Source organism: Podarcis bocagei (genome assembly GCF_964188305.1).
Source record: "Podarcis bocagei genome assembly, chromosome: 6".
Taxonomy (NCBI): domain Eukaryota; kingdom Metazoa; phylum Chordata; class Lepidosauria; order Squamata; family Lacertidae; genus Podarcis; species Podarcis bocagei.
In genome coordinates this window covers 88409250-88433025 of record NC_138130.1, presented here as the reverse complement: position 1 = coordinate 88433025, position 23776 = coordinate 88409250, and the positions used below count along the sequence as shown (strand labels likewise).

The 23776-nt window shown below is 46.2% G+C and overlaps 1 protein-coding gene across 1 annotated transcript in view; it reads right to left on the bottom strand.

Moving 5' to 3' along the window:
- TMEM123 (transmembrane protein 123) overlaps positions 1-21338 on the bottom strand; it is a gene marked incomplete at its 5' end in the record, with an annotated part of 32046 nt that extends 10708 nt beyond the window's left edge. Inside the window, 3 exons of the mRNA XM_081197717.1 lie at positions 1195-1404; positions 9259-9315; positions 20984-21338. Coding sequence (XP_081053843.1) covers positions 1195-1404; positions 9259-9315; positions 20984-21338 — 622 coding nt within the window. The remainder of the gene's footprint in view (positions 1-1194; positions 1405-9258; positions 9316-20983) is intronic.
- Positions 21339-23776: the final 2438 nt, after the last annotated feature.

The following is a 23776-nucleotide window of genomic DNA, read 5'->3' as shown; positions in this document are numbered from 1 at the left end:
TCATCTTCTCCAGTCTAAACATGCTGCTCCTTCAACCCCCCTCATAAAGGAAAGGTAAAGGGACCCCTGACCATTAGGTCCAGTCGTGGCCAACTCTGGGGTTGCGGCGCTCATCTTGCTTTATTGGCTGAGGGAGCCGGCACACAGCTTCCAGGTCATATGGCCAGCATGACTAAGCCACTTCTGGTGAACCAGAGTAGCACACAGAAACGCTGTATACCTTCCGCGTGGAGCGGTACCTATTTATCTACTTGCACTTTGACGTGCTTTCAAACTGCTAGGTTGGCAGGAGCAGGGACCGAGCAACGGCAGCTCACCCCGTCACGGGGATTCAAACTGCTGACCTTCTGATCGGCAAGCCCTAGGCTCTGTGGTTTAGACCACAGCGCCACCCGCGTCCCTTCAACCCCCCTCATAAGGACCACTTTTATATAGCATCTTCACTGCCTTCCTATAAGCCTGTTCAGATTTACCTACATCATTATTAAAGTGTGGCATCCAGAACCAATTACAGTACCCATGACAATGTCTGACCAGTGCAGAATGAAATCTACCGGTTCGCATGACTTCTTTTACTGCAGTCAAATCACACCACTGACTGGCTACAGTCCCAAGAGCTTTATGACATGTCTTCACCCCTGCTTTTAATCTCGTCTTTATCATTTTTCCACCTCCCTTTTTTCTGAGGGGCTTAAAAAAGATGAGGTCCTCAGAAGACTGCCCAAATGAACCTTCGTACCTTATTTCTCACAACCAACTCTCAACTTGGCCCTGCGTACCTGAAAGAGCGTCTCCACCCCCATCATTCAACCTGGACGCTGAGGTCCAGCTCTGAGGGCCTTCTGGCAGTTCCCTCATTACGAGAAGCCAAGTTACAGGGAACCAGGCAGAGGGCCTTCTCGGTAGTGGCACCCGCCCTGTGGAACGCCCTCCCACCAGATGTCAAGGAAATAAACTACTATCTGACTTTTAGAAGACATCTGAAGGCAGCCCTGTTTAGGGAAGTTTTTAATGTTTGATGTTTTATCGTGTTTTTATATATGCTGGAAGCCACTCAAAGCGGCTGGGGTAACCCAGTCAGGTGGGCGGAGTACACATAATAAAAATACTATTATGATGGAACAATTCCATGAAGGATAAGTCTTATCGATCTTTTCCTTTCCTACTGGACTGTAGCTGCAGATCAACACGTACCTGTCGCAGAAGCAGAAGGCGAAGTAGCCTTGGAAGTCACTGAGGTCATCTTAGGAGACACAGGTTTCACTGTGGTGGGCTTTGCGCTTGTTTTATTTTCAGGGTGGGCACTGGTGCTTACGTTGGTGCCAACTGTGGTGGCAGGAGCAGTAGGGGTCGTTGCGTTTGTCACATTGTGGGCAGGAGTGGTGGCATTCGGTTTAAGAACACCTGCGGGCATGGCAAAACAGTAGGTTTTTTTCTTTTTTCTAAGTTTATTATTATTATTATTATTATTATTATTATTATTATTATTATTATTATATTTTAGTAATACAGAAAAAAATGCACCCTATAGGTGCAAAGACATACAAAAATAAGGCTACTATTTACATATTAAGAATCCTTCCTACCCCCTTATCTTCCCACCACCACACCCTTTGACCCCCCTCCACAACATCTCGACTTCCTTATCTTACACATTCAATACCATCATTGCATTTTTTAAATTTTAAATTTTGATCTCATTATGACATTCCTAATTAATAATTTCTACTTTACTCCTTTAATCTAAGCATATCAACATAGTCTTTCTTGAACAGTGTTTGTCCATGTATTCTTCGAAACACTGCCATTCTAGTCTGAGTTTTTGGTTTGTCTGTCTTATGTATGGCATTAGCTTTGCCATTTCTATAAATTGACTTAATTTGTATAGCCAGTCTTCTTTTGTGGGTATTACTTCACTCTTCCATTTACTGGCATATAGTATCCTGGCGGTGACTGTAGCATGTAAGAAAATTCCTTTCTTTTTCTGCAGTATGTCTTTTCTCAATAAGCCTAATAAATATGCCTCTGGTTTCTTTTCTAAGTACAGTGGTACCTCAGGTTACAGATGCTTCAGGTTACAGATTCCGTTAACCCATAAATAGTACCTCGGGTTAAGAACTTTGCTTCAGGATGAGAACAGAAATTGTGCTCCGGCGGTGCAGCGGCAGCGGGAAGCCCCATTAGCTAAAGTGGTGCTTCAGGTTAAGAACAGTTTCAGGTTAAGAACGGACCTCCAGTTCTTAACCCGAGGTACCACTGTATGTTTTTAACATTTTTTTTTAGTTCTTCATGAATCATACCCCAGTAGGTCTTGGTTTTTTTGCAGTTCCACCAGATATGGAACAATGTTCCTTCCATTTTTCCAGCATGAATTAGACAAATTTATGGCAAAACAGTAGTTTTATGACTACCCAGTAGCCAATGTTAAAAAGAGACTACATGGGACTCGATTTAAGCAATAATTCATTATTTTTTTTAATTCTGCAGGAATTTATTATTCTTTATTCAATTTGCCTACCACCCTACAGGGGGGTCAACTTGAATAAAATACTGGGGGGAGCAGAGCTGCATAACTGGTCACATGACGCGATGCACGCACGCCATTTGAATACAGAACAATTGTGCTGGCTGGAGCTGATGGGATCCAATAGACTGAGCCGCCATAATAATGTTGTGTATTTAGAGACTGCACTCCACATTTTCACGATGACTTTCCCCAATCTCACCCCCATGGTGTTTTGCATATCAAACTGTTGCTTACCACTTAGCAAGGACTCAATGAAGATAAAGTATCAGATGTCAAGCAGAACTTGTGAAAGTTCCCTTGTTTTAACCTTGGGGAGCCAAGCTGAGCCTTTGGGAAGGAGACCCACAAACACCTCCCCCATCCCTTTCCGCTGCAGCTGAATTTTCATCAACGGGAAGAAGATGGATTGCATCAATGCTCCGAGAGCAGGGAATCAAATTCACATCAAGTATGCATTCCTTAGTGATGTGTTTTGAAAAGCAGGTAGAAAATAGCGCAGCAGCTTGAACAAAGGTATGCGCTGCCTGTTACACTAAAAAGCAGCCTTGGTCAATGTTGATTGATTCCTGGCAATTATCCACATTTTGGGAGGATACCGAGAAAATTCAGTGGATTCTCAGGAATTTCCAAGCATCTTTTCCCAATCCTCAAATTTCTTTATTTTTGCTATTATTTACATCAGAGGTGGGGAACCTCAGACCTGGAGCTCAAGGCTCTATCTGACCCTTAGGACTAACCTATTGTACAAATGAAAAACAAAACAAAACATTTGTTGCCCCCCTGGCGTGTGACCACTGAGGTTGTTCAGGGCTCATGACCCCGATGCCTAACAACACAAATACTGAATTAGATTTTAATTGTTTTGCTTTAGTTTTCTGTCAAGATGGCTACTGTTCGTATGTTCTTTGCTATACTTCAGATAATGTACCTCTAAATTTCCTGTAATTCTATGTGATTCACTGCACCTGTTGAGAGCTATTTTAATGCCACTTGGGTTTTGCCAACAGCATCAGCTTACTACACTTTTTAATGATAGCTGATCCATGGCCATTTAATGTACCTTTGGGGACTATTAATTTGGTATGTATTTATTATTGGTTGGTTAACATGCAGGCCTGCCATTTCTTTCACTGGTTTTCATTTCATATTATTGCTAGGTGATGAAGATTTATCACGGAAACAGTTCATTATCCTGGAAGAACTGTACTGTCTGCTGCTGTGCTTGGAGCATCCTATTGCGATGTTTGGAGCACCCATCATCTCACATTTGTAGGATACTGACTGTGGAAAGGTACAGTGGTGCCCCGCAAGACGAATGCCTCGCAAGACGAAAAACTTGCTAGACGAAAGGGTTTTTCAGTTTTGCGTTGCTTCGCTAGACGAATTTCCCTATGGGCTTGCTTCGCAAGACGAAAACGTCTTGCGCTTTTTTCTTAAAGCCGCTTGAAGAGGCGCAGTTGCGACGGACCGTGCTTCGCAAGACGAAAAACATCGCAAGACGAAAAGACTCGAGGAACAAATTCTTTTTGTCTTGCGAGGCACCACTGTATTCTGCCTCCATTTCAGTGATCTCTGATAGTGACTTACCACTCCTACCATTCCTGTTCATGGAACGTTTATTTGATTCTTATTCCTTTGTGACTCCATGCACATATTATATTATATGTCTTCGGTTTGTGAATTTTGAAACAGTATAGCATTATAAAAATATTGTCAGTATCTTATGAGCCGATGTATCTTCAGTGTGTTCTTGTTTTGCAACACAGGGCCCTTTTTTTGGTGCCTAACAACACAAGCCTGAACAAATTGTTGCATGCCAAGCTGACCAGAGTTCAGTACAGTGGTACCTCTGGTTAAGAACTTAATTTGTTCTGGAGGTCCGTTCTTAACCTGAAACTGTTCTTAACCTGAAGCACCACTTTAGCTAATGGGGCCTCCCGCTGCCGCCGCCGCACAATTTCTGCTCTCATCCTGAAGCAAAGTTCTTAACCCAAGTTACTATTTCTGGGTTAGCGGAGTCTGTAACCTGAAGCGTATGTAACCCGAGGTACCACTGTAGCCACGTTTTAGTGAGGGGGAAAGGCCTGTTTTCAAACGAGAAGCTAACAGGCCTGTTGCAGAAGCTGCTCTGACTCATTTTGCAGCAAACCTTTAAAAAGGAAATACTTCAGCACCCTGCAAGCTGAGGTTTCTCAAGTGAAACTGCACACATCCTCAAAGAAGTCTCATCCCATCCATCTCTCGCGCTGTACAAGAGTGCGCATAATGACCCCCCCCCAATGCAAAAGACAGTGTTAATTAAGGCTTGCTAGCCATCGGGCTCTTCCACTGATGTACTCACCTTGCAGCAATTAGGAAGCGTTGTTCCTTTGCAAAGCATGCGTGAAATATAGGAACACATCAGACACATGGGGCAGACATGGAAAGCAAAGCCCTCCAGAAAAAGGATGGCCTTCACTAAACATCGAAATGTGCTCTCTTTTTGGGGGGGGGGGTTCAATATGTGCTTTATTTCATGCAGCACTTTCAATGCTCCTGTTAAACCCGCAACGAGTCACACTGTTTAGTCAATAAAGGTAAAGGTACCCCTGCCCGTACGGGCCAGTCTTGCCAGACTCTAGGGTTGTGCGCTCATCTCACTCTATAGGCCGGGAGGCAGCGCTGTCCGCAGACACTTCCGGGTCATGTGGCCAGCGTGACAAGCTGCATCTGGCGAGCCAGCACAGCACACTGAACGCCGTTTACCTTCCCGGTGGTAAGCGGTCCCTATTTATCTACTTGCACCCGGGGGTGCTTTCGAACTGCTAGGTTGGCAGGCGCTGGGACCGAACGACGGGAGCGCACCCCGCCACGGGGATTCGAACCGCTGACCATGCGATCGGCAAGTCCTAGGCGCTGAGGTTTTACCCACAGCGCCACCCGTGTCCCTGTTTAGTCAATACAACGGGTCAATGTAGATGCTTGAAGGTCCTCAAATAGGTGTGAGAACATTTCACAGATAGACTCGTCAATGCTCTCCACCTATCACTGGGAATGTTTGTGTTTGTGCATAGAGAAGGAAGTGGAACCACAATTCCTGCCCCTCCCTCACTACTTTAATTTATTTTATTTATATCCTAGCTTTTCTCCAAAGAGCACAAAGGTGGTATACATTGTTCTTCCCCTTGATCAGCTAACCCCCCAAACAACCCTGTGAGGTCAGTTAGGCTGAGAGGAACTGACTGGCCGAAAGTCGTCCAATGGTTGAATGGGGATTTGAACCCGGGTCTCCCAGGTCCGAGTCTGACATCTGAACCACTACACCACACTGGGTCTCCAAAACAGATGTGCCAGAAATGCAGTTTGAACCCACCCCTCCATCCGGAGACCAGAACACCCAGCTCCGTGATGGGAAGGCTTCTATCTGCCTTGAGTCTGGTGAATTTGTCCATTCAGCCCTCGTGACACATTCAGAGCAACTCGTAAAAGAGCCTGAGCATGTACAGAGTGCTTGTGTGTAGGCGCTGTTTGTACAATTAGGGAATTTGCAGAGTCAAGCACCCCCAGTTGCACAGAGGTTCCTTCACAGGTTAAGGCTGTTTCTTGGTTCCCTCTTGGAACATGTACAAAGTTCTGAGATAAAAATATCAACATTTAGCGTGTGCGCACACACACACAGCCTTGAGGAATGGGGCTGTGGGTAAAATTAAGCTCAATACTTTTCAATTGCCAAGCTCGTTTTGCAAATACAACGCTTGAACCTCAATCACGTAATAAAATACAGTGGTGCCCCGCAAGACGAATGCCTCGCAAGACGGAAAACTCACTAGACGAAAGAGTTTTCCGTTTTGGAGGTGCTTCGCAAAACGAATTTCCTATGGGCTTGCTTCACAAGACGACAATGTCTTGCGAGTTCCTGCTGGTTTTTTCCCCCTCCCCCCCTTTTCTAAGCCGCTAATCCGCTTATCAGCTGATCCGATCAGCAGATAAGCCGCTAAAAGCCGCTAATCCGCTAATCCTTCAATGGGCTTGCTTCGCAAGACGAAAAAAACCACTAGACGAAGAGAATCACAGAACGGATTCTTTTCGTCTTGCGAGGCACCACTGTATCAAGGTTTACAAGAGCAGCAAAATTACCGTATTTTTCGCTCTATAACACGCACCTGACCATAACATGCACATCGTTTTTAGAGGAGGAAAACAAGGGAAAAAACATTCTGAATGAAACAGTGGATGTATCATTTTTGTGCTTCATGCTGTGGCCACAGACATGTGATCTGATGGTGAATTTGGGCTGACCCAATGCAAAGATCCTGAAGATCCATGTGGATCCATGCTTTGTAACCACATTTTTGCACCATTGCAGCCCAAGGCAACAGTGGGTGCATGATTTTTGGGGGGCAGGCTGTAGCCATGGACATGCTATGTGCTCTGATGGTGAATCTGGGGTGACCCAGTGCAAAAATCCTGAGGATCCATGTGGATCCATGCTTTGTAACCACGTTTTTGCACCATTGCAGCCCCAGACAACAGTGGGTGCGTGATTTTGGGGGGGCAGGCTGTAGCCATGGACATGTTACGTTCTCTGGTGGTGAATTTGGGGGTGACCCAATGCAAAGATCCATATGGATCCATGCTTTTTAACCACATTTTTGCACCATTGCAGCCCCAGGCAACAGTGGGTGCATGATTTTTGGGGGGCAGGCTGTAGCCATGGACATGCTATGTGCTCTGATGGTGAATTTGGGGTGACCCAGTGCAAAAATCCTGAGGATCCATGTGGATCCATGCTTTTTAACCACATTTTAAGTGGGGAGGGAAGGAAAAACACAGAAGGGCTAAGAATGCAGGAGTGGGGTATAACGGGAGGGAGGAAAGGAAGGCAAAAGTTTCCCCCACGCACCCACCCAGCTCTCTCTCTCTCTCTCTCTCTCTCTCTCTCTCTCTCTCTCTCTCTCTCTCCCACCTGCATGTTTTCAGCAGCACCGGAGCACAGAGAGGAAGGAGCGACACTCTGCTTTCCCCTCTGCTTGCCTGGAGGGGAGGGGCTTTCCCTGCTCTTTGTTCCGTTTCAGCAAACACAGCAAGGAAACAGAGAAGGGTGGGCAGTAAGACCCTGAGGCAGAATGCAGGAAAGCAGCAACTTCCTCTTTTCAGGTTTCCCTTCTCCGTGAAGCGCGATTTGATTTTTGCCTAATTTTTCGGCTCCAGGGACCACACATTCGCTCAATAACACGCACAGACATTTCCCCTTCCTTTTTAGGAGAAAAAATCTGCGTGTTATAGAGGGGAAAATACGGTAATCCAAACTGGACTTAAGCAACAACACAGAAGACAAAAGTAGCACCAGAGCGTTCAAAAAGGAGGGAGGACAAATAATAGAATATAGAGAAGAAAGCGTTTCACAAATAAAAGCCAACTTTTGCTTTTTGCCAGTGAAAGGCATAGGAACGATGACTTGCGCCACATCTTGCCTTAACTCGCACATGGCAACATGCCCAGCTGTGGTTTCTCCAAAGCAGGTAATTAATCTATGATGAAACATTGAAAAGCTGGGTTGTTGTTTTGAGTTAGGGGGGTCCCCTCCCCCCTTTTCATTTTTTTGGCCCCTGGTACCTTTGTTCTAGGTCCAAAAACAGAAATTGGAGCTTGATGTTGGGAACCAACAACTCCAAAATAAACGTTTATCAAAAGTCAGCAGAATAATTAAAAAGGAACCAACCAATTAACCCTACAACTTTAGATCAGGGTCATGGATTTGAGCCCCCCCAATGGGAGAAATGTTCCTGCATTATAGGGGGCTGGACTACATGATCGTCATACTCACTTCTAATGCTATGATTCATGGGCGTCGGGTGAGAAAGAAAATAACTTTTAAAAAGTTCTTCTGAATAACAGTAAGGTCGTTGGAGTGCCACGTGTGGATTTCATTGGGTGATGGGCACATAGGGAACTCAGTTACTCTTAACTTGTATGTATTTGGGCTTTAGATACAGGAATGCACATCATTAGATCGTTTTCAATGTTCTTAATGTTTATATTTTTAATTGCATTATTTTATTATGCTTTTGGTTTGCCGCCTTGGGCTCCTTTGGAAGGCAGGATATGACAGGATAGGATAGGCTAGGATAAGATAAGATAAATAAATAAATAAATACAGCTTAAAATACAACTGCGGATGTCACTCCAGAATATAACAACACACCATTATTTCAGGCATGCACTTTAAACCATCATGGCTTCCTCCGAAGGGTTCTGGGAGATGTAGTTTGTGAGGGGTGCTGAGAGTTGTTGAGAGACCCCCATCCTCCGAGCTGCGATTCCCAGAGTGGTTTAATGATCAATCTCAGAGGAAACTCTGGAAACTGTAGCCCTGTGAGCCAGATACCTGCATCCCAAGGCTCTTGGCCATAGGGTTGCTCCCTAAATGGAATAGCTTGCAAGGGTGCTTTATTGGAATTGCAACCTGAAGACTCTCAGCCAAATAATAATAATAAATCTGACCTGCCCAATGTGTGAAAAGTATATCAGTCATTCCTGAGCAGCAACTCCAACAAGGATGTCCTTGACATCTTCAACACAATCCTTCTTTCCCAATGCCAGTTACACAATTTCTCAGAAGAGAGAAGCAACCCCCCTGCCACAAGCCGTTTGGATAAGCAAATCATTTGCCTTGGATTTGGGGGCCACAGATGCAAGTGCTTTCATCTTAGTAAAGCAGAAGGGGAAAAAAAGATTAAGTAGAGACCTACTTGTTATTGAACTTGAATGGGGAGCTGCGGAGGTCACGTTCGGTCCTGCAGCAGTCACTGAAACAAACACACATAACATAGTGATAAATACATTTGCATTATTTTACCTTTCAAGTCTGAGAGGTGGGCAGAACCCACCCACCTATTAAAGTTGCCTGCCAGAGGTGGGGGAAGCTAGGATTCAAAGTGTTGGTGCTGACCTTTAAAGCCCTAAATGGCCTCAGCCCAGGATACCTGAAGGAGCATCTCCACCCCCATTGTTCTGCCTGGACACTGAGATCCAGTGCCGAGGGCCTTCTGGTGTTTCCCTCCCTGCGAGAAGCGAGGTTACAGGGAACCAGGCAGAGGGCCTTCTTGGTAGTGGTGCCCGCCCTGTGGAACGCCCTCCCATCAGACGTCAAGGAAATAAACAACTATCTGGCTTTTAGAAGATATCTAATGTCTTAGAGGGACGCGGGTGGCGCTGTGGGTTAAACCACAGAGCCTAAGACTCAGAAGGTCGGCGGTTCGAATCCCCGTTACGGGGTGAGCTCCCATTGCTCGGTCCCTGCTCCTGCCAACCTAGCAGTTCGAAAGCACGCCAAAGTGCAAGTAGATAAATGGGTACCGCTCTGGCGGGAAGGTAAACGGCGTTTCCGTGCGCTGCTCTGGTTCGCCAGAAGCGGCTTAGTCATGCTGCACCTAATGAAGTGGCTTAGTCATGCTGGACACGACTGGACCTAATGGTCAGGGGTACCTTTACCTTTACTAATGTCTTAGAAGGCAGCCCTGTTTAGGGAAGTTCTTAATGGTTGATGTTTTATCGTGTTTTTGATATTCTGTTGGGAGCTGTTGGGGTAATGGCTGGCAGGCAAGGAGGGCGACCAGGCAAATGACATCAGGCATGCCAGCCCGTCTCTCTGGTCTGCGTGCCACTTCTGAAATCCATCATTCTTCTTCCCCGATGAGATTCTGTGACTCATATCCAGAGACACTGAGCACACGTTAGCAGAGAAACAACATCAGCAGAATCCAGGCCTGAGGTGTGAGCACTAAGCTAGTTTATTTATATATACAAATCAGGACAAAGGAAAACATGGCTCCTCTCCTTCTTGCTCTCAGAGAGAAGAAGGAAACAAAAGCAATACAGAACGGAACTTCCGTTCACAAGACTTCGACAATCAGTGCTGGATTGTAAAACACAGACATGTAATTAAAACAATCCCACACGTCTGCACAGCGGAGGAATGGAATGCCAACAGGAGCTGCCCAGAATGGCTGGGGAGGCCCAGCCAGATTGGGGGGGGGGGTATAAGTAATAAAATTTTATCATCATCATCATCATCAGATCTAGGTTGCCAGCTGTATCCACATCCTCGGCCCTGATCTTGCTCAATCCCATGCTAAACACAAGAATCTTGCAACTACAAGTACTATGGTGAAAGGCTCATAAAGCTTGGGATATTCACGACAATTTCCAGGAGCTTGGATTTGGCAACGTTAACACTAGGAACTGAACCGGTCCGAAAAAAACATCTTTACGCCTCCAGCCTAGGTCTTAACGCTCTGAGATTTTGTACATACACTGAAACAGAATGTCCACTGTGTCATATGTAATGTCTTGTGACAATTAAGTTATCGTGTGATGGGATCTGTCTTGCCCATGAAGAGGAGTTTCTCTGGAAATGTATGCATGATGAATATCCTGTTTGAAGGGCCTTTCACCAGAGCAATGAAATCTCACACACACACTTAATTGCGAGAAGATCCCATTGACCCCGGTGGGATCTATCTGGGGCTACGCTGAGCGTGGCCCAGTTCAGACATCACATCATTTACCATGCTTTATTGGAAAAAGCTTTGCGTCTTTGTGCTTTCTCGCCATTAACCGCTGGCCCCACACTTTCCTTTGAGAAGATATTGTGGTTTGCTGAACCGTTGTCAGTGACATCCGAATCAGGAAATGGATCAGATTTAGATTTCTTAGCCTTGTTGGGGATGGGGAACCTGTGGCCCTCCAGATGTTCTGGATTACAACTCCCATCTTCCTTGACTACCGGCTGTGCTGGCTGGTGCTGATAGGACTCCAGCCACCTCTGCAGGAGGTCTACCTGTTCCCCATCCCCAACTTAAACCATCGTTTCCCTGTTTGGTTGCCACTTGAACAAACCACAGTATCCTCCCTAAAGCCAGGAACATGAGCACATAGACATTTCACCCCCAGTATCTCTCTCCCAACGCTTTTAGGAACAGAGGGCATGGCAGGGGTGCCCGGGCAACCTCCAGAGACCAGCTTTGGGATAAACACAGCAGCATGCAGATCTGTACGTAGGCAGTCTGTTCTCCTGGACTGCTTGCTAAGAGCTTCTGCAACCCACGCTAGGTGTGCGGTAAGCGGATTGTCATGCCCTGCCCCCCAAAAAGGACTAAGCGGAAAAAGGAAGAGATGCAGATTAGATAAAGGCTATATGCAGAGCTTGTATAAGGAGAGAGGGCAAAATACTGCAGTTAGGAATTAGCACTCTGCTAAACACAGATTCCTATGTTGGCTGGGCCACTGGAAAAGCAAAAGCATCCCTCTTCCATTTGCCTATGCCAGGAGAGGGGAACATGCTGTGTTTTCCCCAAAGAAATTGGTAAAAATAAAGAAATGAGGGTTTGGGGAAGGGGGGGGTAAGTCACAGAAAAGAGCAAAATGAGAAAACCTGGTCACCTTTTGTAAGGTATATGAAGCAGAAAACTGCCTTCTCACTGCCAAGATTTAAAAAATGAGACATGGACAGTGGTACCTCAGGTTAAGAACTTAATTCGTTCTGGAGGTCTGTTCTTAACCTGAAGCTGTTCTTAACCTGAGGTACCACTTTAGTTAATGGGGCCTCCCGCTGCTGCTACACTGCACAATTTCTGTTCTCAGCCTGAAGCAAAGTTCTTAACCCGAGGTACTAATTCTGGGTTAGCAGAGTCTGTAATCTGAAGTGTCTATAACCCAAGGTACCACTGTAATCATGTGTGTAGATGTGCATATGTTAAAGGTAAAGGGACCCCTGACCATTAGGTCCAGTCGTGGCCGACTCTGGGGTTGCGGCGCTCATCTCGCTTTATTGGCCGAGGGAGCCGGCGTACAGCTTCCGGGTCATGTTGCCAGCATGACTAAGCCGCTTCTGGCGAACCACAGCAGCGCACGGAAACGCCATTTACCTTCCCGCTGAAGCAGTACCTATTTATCTACTTGCACTTTGACGTGCTTTCAAACTGCTAGGTTGGCAGGAGCAGGGACCGAGTAACGGGAGCTCACCGTCACGGGGATTCGAACCACCAACCTTCTGATCAGCAAGTCCTAGGCTCTGTGGTTTAACCCACAGCAGTCGCCATATTTCAAAAAGTGAAAATCTGCACACAAAGGGTGTTGAGCTATTTTTAAGGAATTTTGCCAAAATATATGCTTCTGACATGGGTGTGTGTGTGTGTGTACGTACACGCACACATATACGTGCTCTATGGGGAGCTGGCTTAAGGCACCAGAGCCATTGCCAAACCAACTCTGTGTTGCAAAGGTGTCTGCAAACATGACACGAAGGCTGGCAACATCAGCTCTGCCATGTGACAACCCCCTGCAGAAAACTGCAGTGCTTGGGGACACATAGTCAAGTTGTGTTTGTATAGCAGTCACCAGAGTACGAATGACCTCCGGGAGCAACGCAGAGAGAAGAAACACCATGGTGCATCTGCAGCAGCACAACTGGACACCTTCATTTTCCCCAGCTGTAACAAAACATATCTCTCCTGCACTGGTCTCTACAGCCACAGCAGGCACTAAACTCTCCAATAGTTTGACTTTACCCCCAAAGGCACACTCCTCCATTGTCTCTTGAGACAGATGAGTGCCATCATATATATATGAGAATGGGATGATACTATAAATTATAAAGCACGTTTAGGCAAACTAAGGCCCAGGGGCCGGATCCGGCCCAATTGCATTCTCAATCCGGCCTGCGGACGGTCCAGGAATCAATGTTTTTTTTACATGAGTAGAATGTGTGCTTTTATTTAAAATGCATCTCTGGATTATTTGTGGGGAATAGGAATTCGTTCATTCCCCCCCTTCAAAATATAGTCTGGCCCCCCACAAGGTCTGAGGGACAGTGGACCAGCCCCCTGCTGAAAAGGTTTGCTGACCCCTGTTATAAAGGGTTGCAGACTAAATTATAAAAGTGATTTGCTTATAGTGATGTGTTTATTTATAGCAATTCTTAAATAATAAAGTTAGAACTGTGACCAGTTTCATATTATATGTGAATTTTATAAGTGCATGTATATTAGTATCTATTTGTATGTTTATGACAACACAAAATAAAAAAAATAAATAGAAATTCGGAATGCTGGCTTTCTCGACAAGGGGTTCAATGCTGTTAATCATTCTGATGATTCATTCAACTGGTACTTTCCCAAACACAGAAATTACACCTGTTGCTTTTCTCCACCTGTTAAAGAAGCCTGCCCTCCTTTTTAAGTTCTGAAGTGTCTGTTGACACTAGGAATCTGGGGCACAGTCTTGTTTCCATACCCACAGAATAAGGTGCATGTCTTGCCCTCATGATGTCTGTGTCTTTATTTTGGAGATGTGGCGAGAGATCAAGGGTCCAACTTATGCCACAGGGCACAGTGAAATTGCAGGCTGTTATGCTCCATATCTAATTCACCCTTTTCAAATACCTCTAAGAATCTCCAGGCATTTTTGGTAACACTCATGGCATGCAGAAAATCTCTCCTCCACCCCATCACTTTCCCCCTTGCTCCCCCCCCCACTCAGGAATCTCCAAAATTAAAATTGCTCTCCTGGCTTTTAGCCCTGCTTCTAAGGTATAATGTGGATTCCCCCCCCCTTAAAGAAAACTTTACCTAGCTACCTGGGGCACCTGTGAAATGACTGTAGGGTGGCCCAGAGACATGTTAAGCAGGTGCCACTCACCCTACCACCTGCAAAATCACGTTGGGAGAAGCTGCAAGGTTTAAAGCAGGCATAGGCAAACTCGGCCCTCCAGATGTTTTGGGACTACAATTCCTATCATCCTCGACCACTGGTCCTGTTAGCTAGGGATGATGGGAGTTGTAGTCCCAAAATTTCTGGAGGGCTGAGTTTGCCTACACCTGGTTTAAAGCAAAGAGGGGACAAAGCTTAATTTCAAAATACAGTGGAACCTCAGTTTTTGAGCATCTCAGAAGCCGAATGTTTTGGAAGCCGGCCGCCGAAAACCCGGAAGTAATTGCTTCCGTTTTCGAATGTGCCCTGAAAGTCGAACGGATTCCACTGCAAGTTTTTCTCTTTTTTCTCAATGGATTTTGCTGACTGCCCATTGCTCCTCGGTTTTCGAATGTTTCACAAGTTGAACGGCCTTCCAGAACAGATTACGTTCAAAAACCAAGTTTCCACTGTAGTGTTTTCGGAAGAGGAGAGGGAGCAAGTTACACCCTGGGAAAACTGGTTTTAAGAGGGGTTTAAAAATGCAATGAACAATGTTTTCCAATATAATCTGCAGTATAAATCTTCCACTTCCTCCTAAGGCTGTTTGCTGCAATTGTTTCCCCTACTGCTATTCTAACGCTTTCTATGACTATGTGGTGAGCAAGACCACCTGGCAATGCTACCCAATTCGATTTGGCTGCCTGCTGTTGTTTCTGAGCAGACAAAACCAGTTCAGAGCACTATTAATACTTCCGGCACTGGCTGCATGAGATCCTACTCAATTGGGGATCATTATTCTCCCCTACCAGTCAATGACACCCATGCAGAGTGAGAGCTGTGCTTCCTAAAGAAGCAAACTTTTCCGTCTTCCTTTGCAGCAATTCGGGGAGTTATCCAAAGGGATGCCTTTCTTACACTGATGAAAAAATTCACAAGATATCCCCCTTTGTCTCAGCCCTACTAACAATGTTTCTGCAGTTCACTGAAGTGGTGAAAGTATGATTTTTATCAGTGCTTCTCAAGCTATCTGATGTGCTGGAGTGGGATTTCCCCCACCCAATGGGCCAGGAACCAGTACCAAATTTGGCCCTTGAAGCATCCCACCCAACCTGTAGTGAAGACATTGCGGACCAGCACTGGTCCATGGATGACACTGTTTCACAATATGTAAGAATAGCCACACTGATGGATCTGTTGGTTCCTAGACAGATGCTGCTCTCTGGCACACAAGCTTGAGAAAGATTGTTGGAACAGTGAACTAAAATACACGGGGAGGTTGGAAAAGGAGAAGAAAGACAGAGGGAAGTATATCAGGAGCCAAGCATAACACTGGATGCATCGTTGTGGTTTTTAAAAGTTCTAGCAAAAACTTGCAAGCTGTGTTTAAATTGTCTGTTTACCTCTTGTCAAAAACCTGCAAATCCCCAAACCTTTTCAAAGCTATTTGACTTTTCTGGTAGATCATAGAATCATAGAGTTGGAAGAGACCACAAGGGCCATCGAGTCCAACCCCCTGCCAAGCAGGAAACACCATCAGAGCACTCCTGACATATGGTTGTCAAGCCTCTGCTTAAAGACCTCCAAAGTAGGAGACTCCACCACACTCCTTGGCAGCAAATTCCACTGTCGAACAGCTCTTACTGTCAGGAAGTTCTTCCTAATGTTTAGGTGGAATCCTCTTTCTTGTAGTTTGGATCCATTGCTCCGTGTCCGCTTCTCTGGAGCAGCAGAAAACAACCTTTCTCCCTCCTCTATGTGACATCCTTTTATATATTTGAACATGGCTATCATATCACCCCTTAACCTCCTCTTCTCCAGGCTAAACATGCCCAGCTCCCTTAGCCGTTCCTCATAAGGCATCGTTTCTAGGCCTTTGACCATTTTGGTTGCCCTCCTCTGGACACGTTCCAGTTTTTCAGTGTCCTTCTTGAATTGTGGTGCCCAGAACTGGACACAGTACTCCAGGTGAGGTCTGACCAGAGCAGAATACAGTGGCACTATTACTTCCCTTGATCTAGATGCTATACTCCTATTGATGCAGCCCAGAATTGCATTGGCTTTTTTAGCTGCCGCGTCATACTGTTGGCTCATGTCAAGTTTATGGTCAACCAAGACTCCTAGATCCTTTTCACATGTACTGCTCTCAAGCCAGGTGTCCCCCATCTTGTATTTGTGCCTCTCATTTTTTTTTGCCCAAGTGCAATACTTTACATTTCTCCCTGTTAAAATTCATCTTGTTTGTTTTTGCCCAGTTCTCTAATCTGTCAAGGTCGTTTTGAAGTGTGATCCTGTCCTCTGGGGTGTTAGCCACCCCTCCCAGTTTGGTGTCATGTTACAGGAAATGCAACCACATAAAATGGCTGATGCACATCCTTTTCGTTCTGTCTACTTCACCTCGTTTACCTTGTGTCACGATGTTCTGCACTTGCCTGCATATAAGGCTCACATTATTATCTGCTAATTTGGGGGGTGGAGAAGATACAACAGGCCACATTGTCCCCAGTGAGATGAGTTCCACTAGACATCACCTAGACTTGCAGTGGCCATTTACAACCCACTTCAGGCTGGGCCTTGAGACGAGCTCAAAGGGTCATAAATTCTTTTTAGCTACAGGAAGGCAAGCTATGTTTATTACTAGCAAGTTCCCCCCCTTTTCACAAATGAATCCTGAGTCAGTGTTAGAAATTCAGATATAAAAACTAGGCACCAAATGGCTCCTTCAACCAGGTTTGCTGTCGCCAAAACAGAATGCCTAGTTGCCATTTTGGGGCCAGACGGCTCGGAAGTTGTATTTTTCAATAGGACTTTTTGGTTCCTGTAATTAATTCCGATTGTGCAGATAAACTATCACTGTTAGAATTCTACAGGATGTGTTGCTACTCCAGATTCAAGGAGGCATGTACCTCCAGATGGTAGAGACGCCAGGCACTATCCTGACACTCAGCTATCTTCACTTGGTTGCAAATGGCCAATATGCAAAATGCGCCTGGCAAATTTCAAAAGCTGCCTGAGATGCTACATCTATTTCAGAGCAACTGTGCTACGTCCCTCAGCTGCTAGATATTTCACAGTACATTAAATTTAGCACAGTTCCCTTCAGGCTTCTCAAGGGTCAAGGAAGACTGATTTACAACCCAGAAAGAGATAATGTAATCTTGAACTATCTTCTTAGCCAATATTTTCTACCTAGGTCTTTTCCAAGGTCAGGCCAGCTGTTCCATCAGCTCCATCTGTGTGTCTTATATAGCAGCAAGATCACTGAAATCATCCAGAGGAACTATGTTAGTTGCCCCCAGTGTTTCAGAAACCCATTTGGCTTCAACCAGAAGTTGAGCGTTTAGTGCCACTGGTTCCATGCTGTGGAACACCTTTGCAGCACACACCTGTCAGGCACCCCTACCTTTTGATTTTCAGGCATCTCTCCAATACTTTTTTTTTTAATGTCAACAGGCCAATTCAGCGGCTTAAACTTTCAAGAGGAGCCAGCCATTTTTATGCATATCCTGCATTGCTTTTAATGCTTTAATTGTGTCTCTTTTGAAGGGTTTTTGGAGAGGAGGAGTACAGTGGTACCTCTGATTACGTACTTAATTCGTTCCGGAGGTCCGTTCTTAACCTGAAACTGTTCTTAACCTGAAGCACCACTTTAGCTAATGGGGCCTCCCGCTGCCGCCACACAATTTCTGTTCTCATCCTGAAGCAAAGTTCTTAACCCAAGGTACTATTTCTAGGTTAGCGGAGTCTGTAACCTGAAGCGTATGTAACCCAAGGTACCACTGTACCTGTGGTAGGGGGCATGTCATGCTCCTTCTGGGGTAGCTTGCCCAGCCTTGGTCCCCTACCCTGCACTCAGCTCTCACCTGTGGCTCTCAGAAGCTGTCAGCGTGCAACGGAGGCCACACCTCGGAAATGGCTTTGACTGGCTAGCTAAACGAGGTGAGGGGTAGCCGACTGGTCTCAAACCCTTGGTGAGGGACTTCCCCTGCATGCGAAGACAGGCTCTGGTGAATTGAGCTGACAAGACCAATAGTGGCCCCAAGAAGGTGGTTTATGCACTTGCTGTAGAGGGAAGTGAGGGCCAGATGGGGCTCATCAACCTGGGAAGGCAGCCCATCCAGGAGAAGGAAAAACCTTGATCCTCAACCTCTGCTGCCCTGCGAGGTATTTTCGGGGGAAGAAAAGGTCAAGGAGTAAACCCTATGCAAATCTGGAGTATAGAGTCCCTAAGATGGCTGGAGGGTGCCTTGTACGCCTCCTTCAGGCAACTCTCCAGCCAAGCTGGTACCGAACGTATTGCTCTGCTTTCCTTTGGACCACATCAGTGAGGCCAAGAGAGGAGTCTTGCCATTTGGGCAGCCCAGAAACTCCATGCTGCTAATGCAGCCATTTAATTTCACCCCCGGAGGCGCACTCCACTCTCTCTCGAGACAGATGGATGCCAACAATCTCTCTTGTAATTTTTGTTGTATACCGGCCAGATATATGAGGAGCAGTCTCTAAACGGTTTTTTATACATCAACCACTTCTATATTCTCTTCTATATTCTCAGGGGCTCTTCTACCCTCCAGGCACTAATCTGGGGACCAAATGACCCAATGTCCTTGTGGATACTCAAGACTTGTTGGCACGATCAGTCTGACAGGTTTTACAGCACATGCCCCCTGATGGTGTGGGGTCACCGACTGGGGTGCTGAGCACCAACTGCGGTTCCTCCAAGTTCCCCTAAAGACACGAAGGCAGTGGACCATTGCCTGCTTCCTCCAATGCAAGTGAGAGTGCAACACAGATGCATAGCATGTCATGCTAAATTTAAACCATGGTACACTGCAACATGCATGATCTGCAGCAAACTCAAGGTTTGGTATCCCCCTCCATCCTCCTGTGCATCTGGGAGAAAGACTTTGAAAAAATAACTTTTGGTTTTGCCCAAACCAGGAACCATGGTTAACAATACCTATGGCTCATTAAAGGAAACCAGCTGCGCAATCTATGGTTTAAAGTTGGTTTAACAATTAACAGCAGTCGGTTTCAAAACAAGACCATTTTAAATCATAGCTTATGAAGCTGGATTCTTTAAACCAGGCATAGGCAAACTTGGCCCTCCAGATGTTCTGGGACTACAACCCCCATCATCCCCAGCTAACAGGACCAGTGGTCAAAGATGATGGGACTTGTAGTCCCAAAACATCTGGAGGGCCAGGTTTGACTATGCCTGCTTTAAACTAATCATGGCCGGTGTTAATCATGGATGAAGCAGGAAGCCATGGTTGACTAAAAGCAAAAGTAGAGCTTCCTACATAAATACAGTGGTACCTCTGGTTACGTACTTAATTTGTTCCGGAGGTCCATTCTTAACCTGAAACTGTTCTTAAGCTGAAGCACCACTTTAGCTAATGGGGCCCCCTGCTGCCGCTGCACGATTTCTGTTCTCATCCTGAAGCAAAGTTCTTAACCCGAGGTAATATTCCTGGGTTAGCGGAGTCTGTAACCTTAAGCGTATATAACCTGAAGCGTATGTAACCCAAGGTACCACTGTAATGCTAATACTAATTATTGCCCCTAAAAGTAGACCTTGTCATTAAGATTTAGTAGGTCAAGCTATTCTAGCCTTTGGCAACCTGGTGCCCTTCACTCCAGATGTTTTCAATCACAGCTCTCATCAGCCAGGCTGTGCTGGAGGAGCCTGATGGAAGTTGTAGTTAAAAACATCTGGAGGGGACCAGGTGGGCAAAAGCTGCTCTAGAAAGCAACACTTGCCCTTTGTTGGCAAATAAATGAGAGAACAGAGTTTTGATTGGTGAGATTCTTATCTTAGCAAACATGTCTTAAGATCTGCAGGCCTTACTTGGAAGGGTTTACTTCCAAGCCAATGTTTTGCCTCAGCATGTCAGTCTTTTGTTTACATGCTCTGGCCTTCGCTATGATTTCGCACAGATCGCGAAGTGCTTGCAGTTTACACTTCATCCCCCAAGAGCCTCCTTGTTACTCACGGAACTGCAATAAAGCCACAAAGACTGACACAAACTTCAGTGACCTCAATCCTCCCTAAACCTATTTTCCAACAAGAAGCAAACTGCTTGCTTGGTGGTAGGTCAATTTCTGGCTGCGTTCACACGAAGGTCCCTTTGCCGTGCAAGAAAGGATGTCGGTCGGGATGGAAGAAAGGCGTCCCAGTTCTATTTGCTCTGAAAACATGAAACAGCGTCTAAGACCCATTGCTCCATCTGTTCTGGCACTGTCTATTATGACAGGCAGGGATTTGGGGACCGTCCAGACCTGCTATTCCCTCCGTTTTTGTTTTGTTTTTTAAGTTGAGATTTGGTTTGGAACTGCGCTGGAACTGAACCGGGGACCTTCTCCGTGCAAAAATTAAAATAAAAGCACGTGCACTTCCTTTTCTGCGGCCGGCCATGCAACCTCGACGGCGCGCACAACACACAAACACACACACGAAAGATACCCCGAGGTCTCCAAGTAACTTTCACGGTTAAGAAAGCGGGGGCTTTTAAAAACTGGCGTCCCCACTTCTTGAGCTGAGCCGACTCTGCGGCGGGAGGAGGGGGGAAACATTACAAAAATCCGTGCAAGTTCCCGCTTGCAACAGAGAGGGAAATGAGCAAACCTTCTTCGGACGCATCCCTTTCCGAAAAGCAGAGGGCGTGGGAAGGCGCGCGCGAGGGGACCTGATCCGTGGAGAGGAGCAAAGGCAACTTTCCCTTTTTCTCTCGCTCGCGGCGGGGGGGTCTTCCCCGCCCCCGGAGAAGAAGTAAAAAGGCGACTTACCCGACAGGGCGGCAAAGCAGACGAGCAGCAGCGCGGCCACCAGCAGCTTCTTCATGGCGGCCTCGTGGAGAGGGAAGAGAGAGCGAGGAGAACAAGGTCGACGAACAGGAGGCGATCGCAGGCGCTGCTCTCCGACCCCACGCGGTTCTGCTCCTGCCCCTGTTGCTGCGAGGAGCCGCGGGGCTCTCTTCCCACGTGACGGGCTAGGAGGAGGCTGGGCGGTGGATGCGGGCCTGGGCGGGGAGCCCGGAGTGGCGCGCCATTGGCCTTTTGTCTCCGGCGCGCCCCGCCTGGAGAGGGAGAGCCTGGCCACTTGCAGCGCCGAGCGCGAGCAAGGGGGAGGGAATCGTAGCATTTGGGTGGGGCCTCGAGGGTCATGTAGTCCAGCCCCCCCCTCATACCTCCCTCCCCGCGCGATGCAGGCATCTTTCGTCCGACGTGGGGATCGAACGCGCAACCCTCGGGAGGTTGTGGACTCTCCTTCCTTGGAGGTTTTAAAGCAGAGGTTGGATGGCCATCTGCCACGGATGCTTTAGCTGAGTTTCCAGCGTCGCAGGGGGTTGGGCTAGATGACCCTCGGGATCCCTTCCAACTCTGCAGTTCTGCGAAGATTCTCAAAGTCTGCGGACTGAGCGAAGGAAGGAGGCGGTGGTTGCAAAAGTTGTGCATTAAGGAACAGCGGCTATTGTTGATTAAGAGCAACAAGGTCAAAACCTGTGGGAGGAAAACTATGAATCCCTGTGACTGGTGGTGGTGGAATAATAATAAAATAATAATGGCTGGGTGTCCTAAATCTTCCATCATTCGGCTTTGTTGCCTGCCCATGAGTTCTAGCGTTATGAGGGAGGGAGAACAACAACAACAACAACAACAACAATAATAAAATTTATTATTTATACCCTGCCCATCTGGCTGGTTTTCCCCAGCCACTCTCTTTCCTCTTTCTCCATGCCATTGTACAGTCATACCTCAGGTTACAGACGCTTCAGGTTGTGTTTTTTCGGGTTACGGACCACCGAAACCCGGAAGTACCAGAACATGTTACTTCCGGGTTTCGGCGGTCGCACATGCGCAGAAGCGCTAAATTGCACTTTGCACATGCTCAGAAGCGCCAAATTGCAACCCGCGTGTGTGCAGACGCGCCACTGTGGGTTGCGAACTCTGTGGGTTGCAAACGTGAATCCTGCACGGATCACGTTTGCTACCTGAGCGTCCACTGTATAAGCTGCTAACTCACCTTTTCTCATCATTACAGAAATATAACAAGTGGTCATAAGCAATAGAGAAAAGCGTATCAAGAAGTATACAATAAAATGAAACGGGCCCAACGTAAAAAAAAAAGGTCTGGCACTATTTTATTTTATTTTTTGCAAAAAATGTAATACCAAGAGCAGCAGAAAGTAAGCTCCTTGAAAATTAAATCTTGACCCCCAACATTAAACCCTTAAACAATATCCCCCCCAAGCGTCTGTAAGCATCCTCTAGCAGGTCCTGCAGGCCTCACAACAAGGATGACCGCTCACTTCTGCAGCATTTTTGTAGCTGGAGTCTGTCAGGGCCTTCCCAGGCCTGGTGGAAACAGGCTAGCAAGGCAGGGAGCAGGTCTTGTATCAGTCAGTCAGTCAATCAATTTTATTGTTTATAGCCAGTGGCCATCGCAATACAGGATGAGCACAAATCACACAGCTACAAAACAAAAGACGTTGCATGGACTTGCAACAAAGATGGCCTCTCTACAGTTTCTTGAAGATAAAAGCTTTAAACTGGATGTGGACTACTTGAAATAGACCCGTAGTCATTATAATGTTCAGACACCGGGCCCATCTTTAACCCAAACAAGGGTTTGGGGACTCATTTATTGTTCTTTTTATTATTTTTGACCCCTGTATCTTTTTGGTGGTTGTGCTACTGCAATACACCTTTGGCCAGGCCTAGCAGTGGGTACCATTGCATCTTCTGAAGGCCCATGAAATGAGAGGGCCGACATCATCAACATCATGATTATAGTATTTGCATGTCTCCTGTCCACAAAAAGGAACATGCTCTAAGCAGTTTACAGCAAAGAAAAAAAGGAATACGCCTCAAAACCAACGGTTGCAAGAGGAGTTTCGTAATAACATAATAAAACAGGAACATGATCGTGAAAATAGCAACATGCAAGAAAACATTTCGGTACTATAAATACAGCAAGATTACACTCACAACATTGCACCTCCTGGTAACAGCAAAACAGCTGGACGGTATCACCTTGGTCCTAGAAACAGCCAGTGTTAGAAACTGGGATAGAAAAGCTAGGAGCTAAATGGCTTCTGGGACCAGGGTTATGGGTGCCAAAATAGAATGTCTATGTCCAGAATGTCTAGACTGGGGTCGGGTGGTGGGCCACAATTTTCATTTATTATTTTGATGAGCATGAATTAATACGCAATTCACAAGAAGTGACACATTGTTAATATCACACTTTTAGCAGAAATTGTTGATACATGTTTAATTTGGTGTTTTCAGTAAAAATATTGGTACCATACTTGAGTTTTCAAAGCACTCTATTATTAAACTGTTTAACATATTGTCTAGCCTAGCTTATACCTTGAGGCTTCAAAGCTCATACGTTTCAGTAATCCTTGAGTGTCAGCCAGGCGCAAAAAATGGCGCCCGGCTTTTTGAGGTGCTTGCAAATGGAGAATCTCGAGGCGCAAAATGCGTCTGGCGCCCTGCTAATTTCGAACCCTGGAAACACCCCTCTCATGATGTTGCTCCCAGTCCCTCTCCTGCAGCAACTCACAAGGCTTCCAA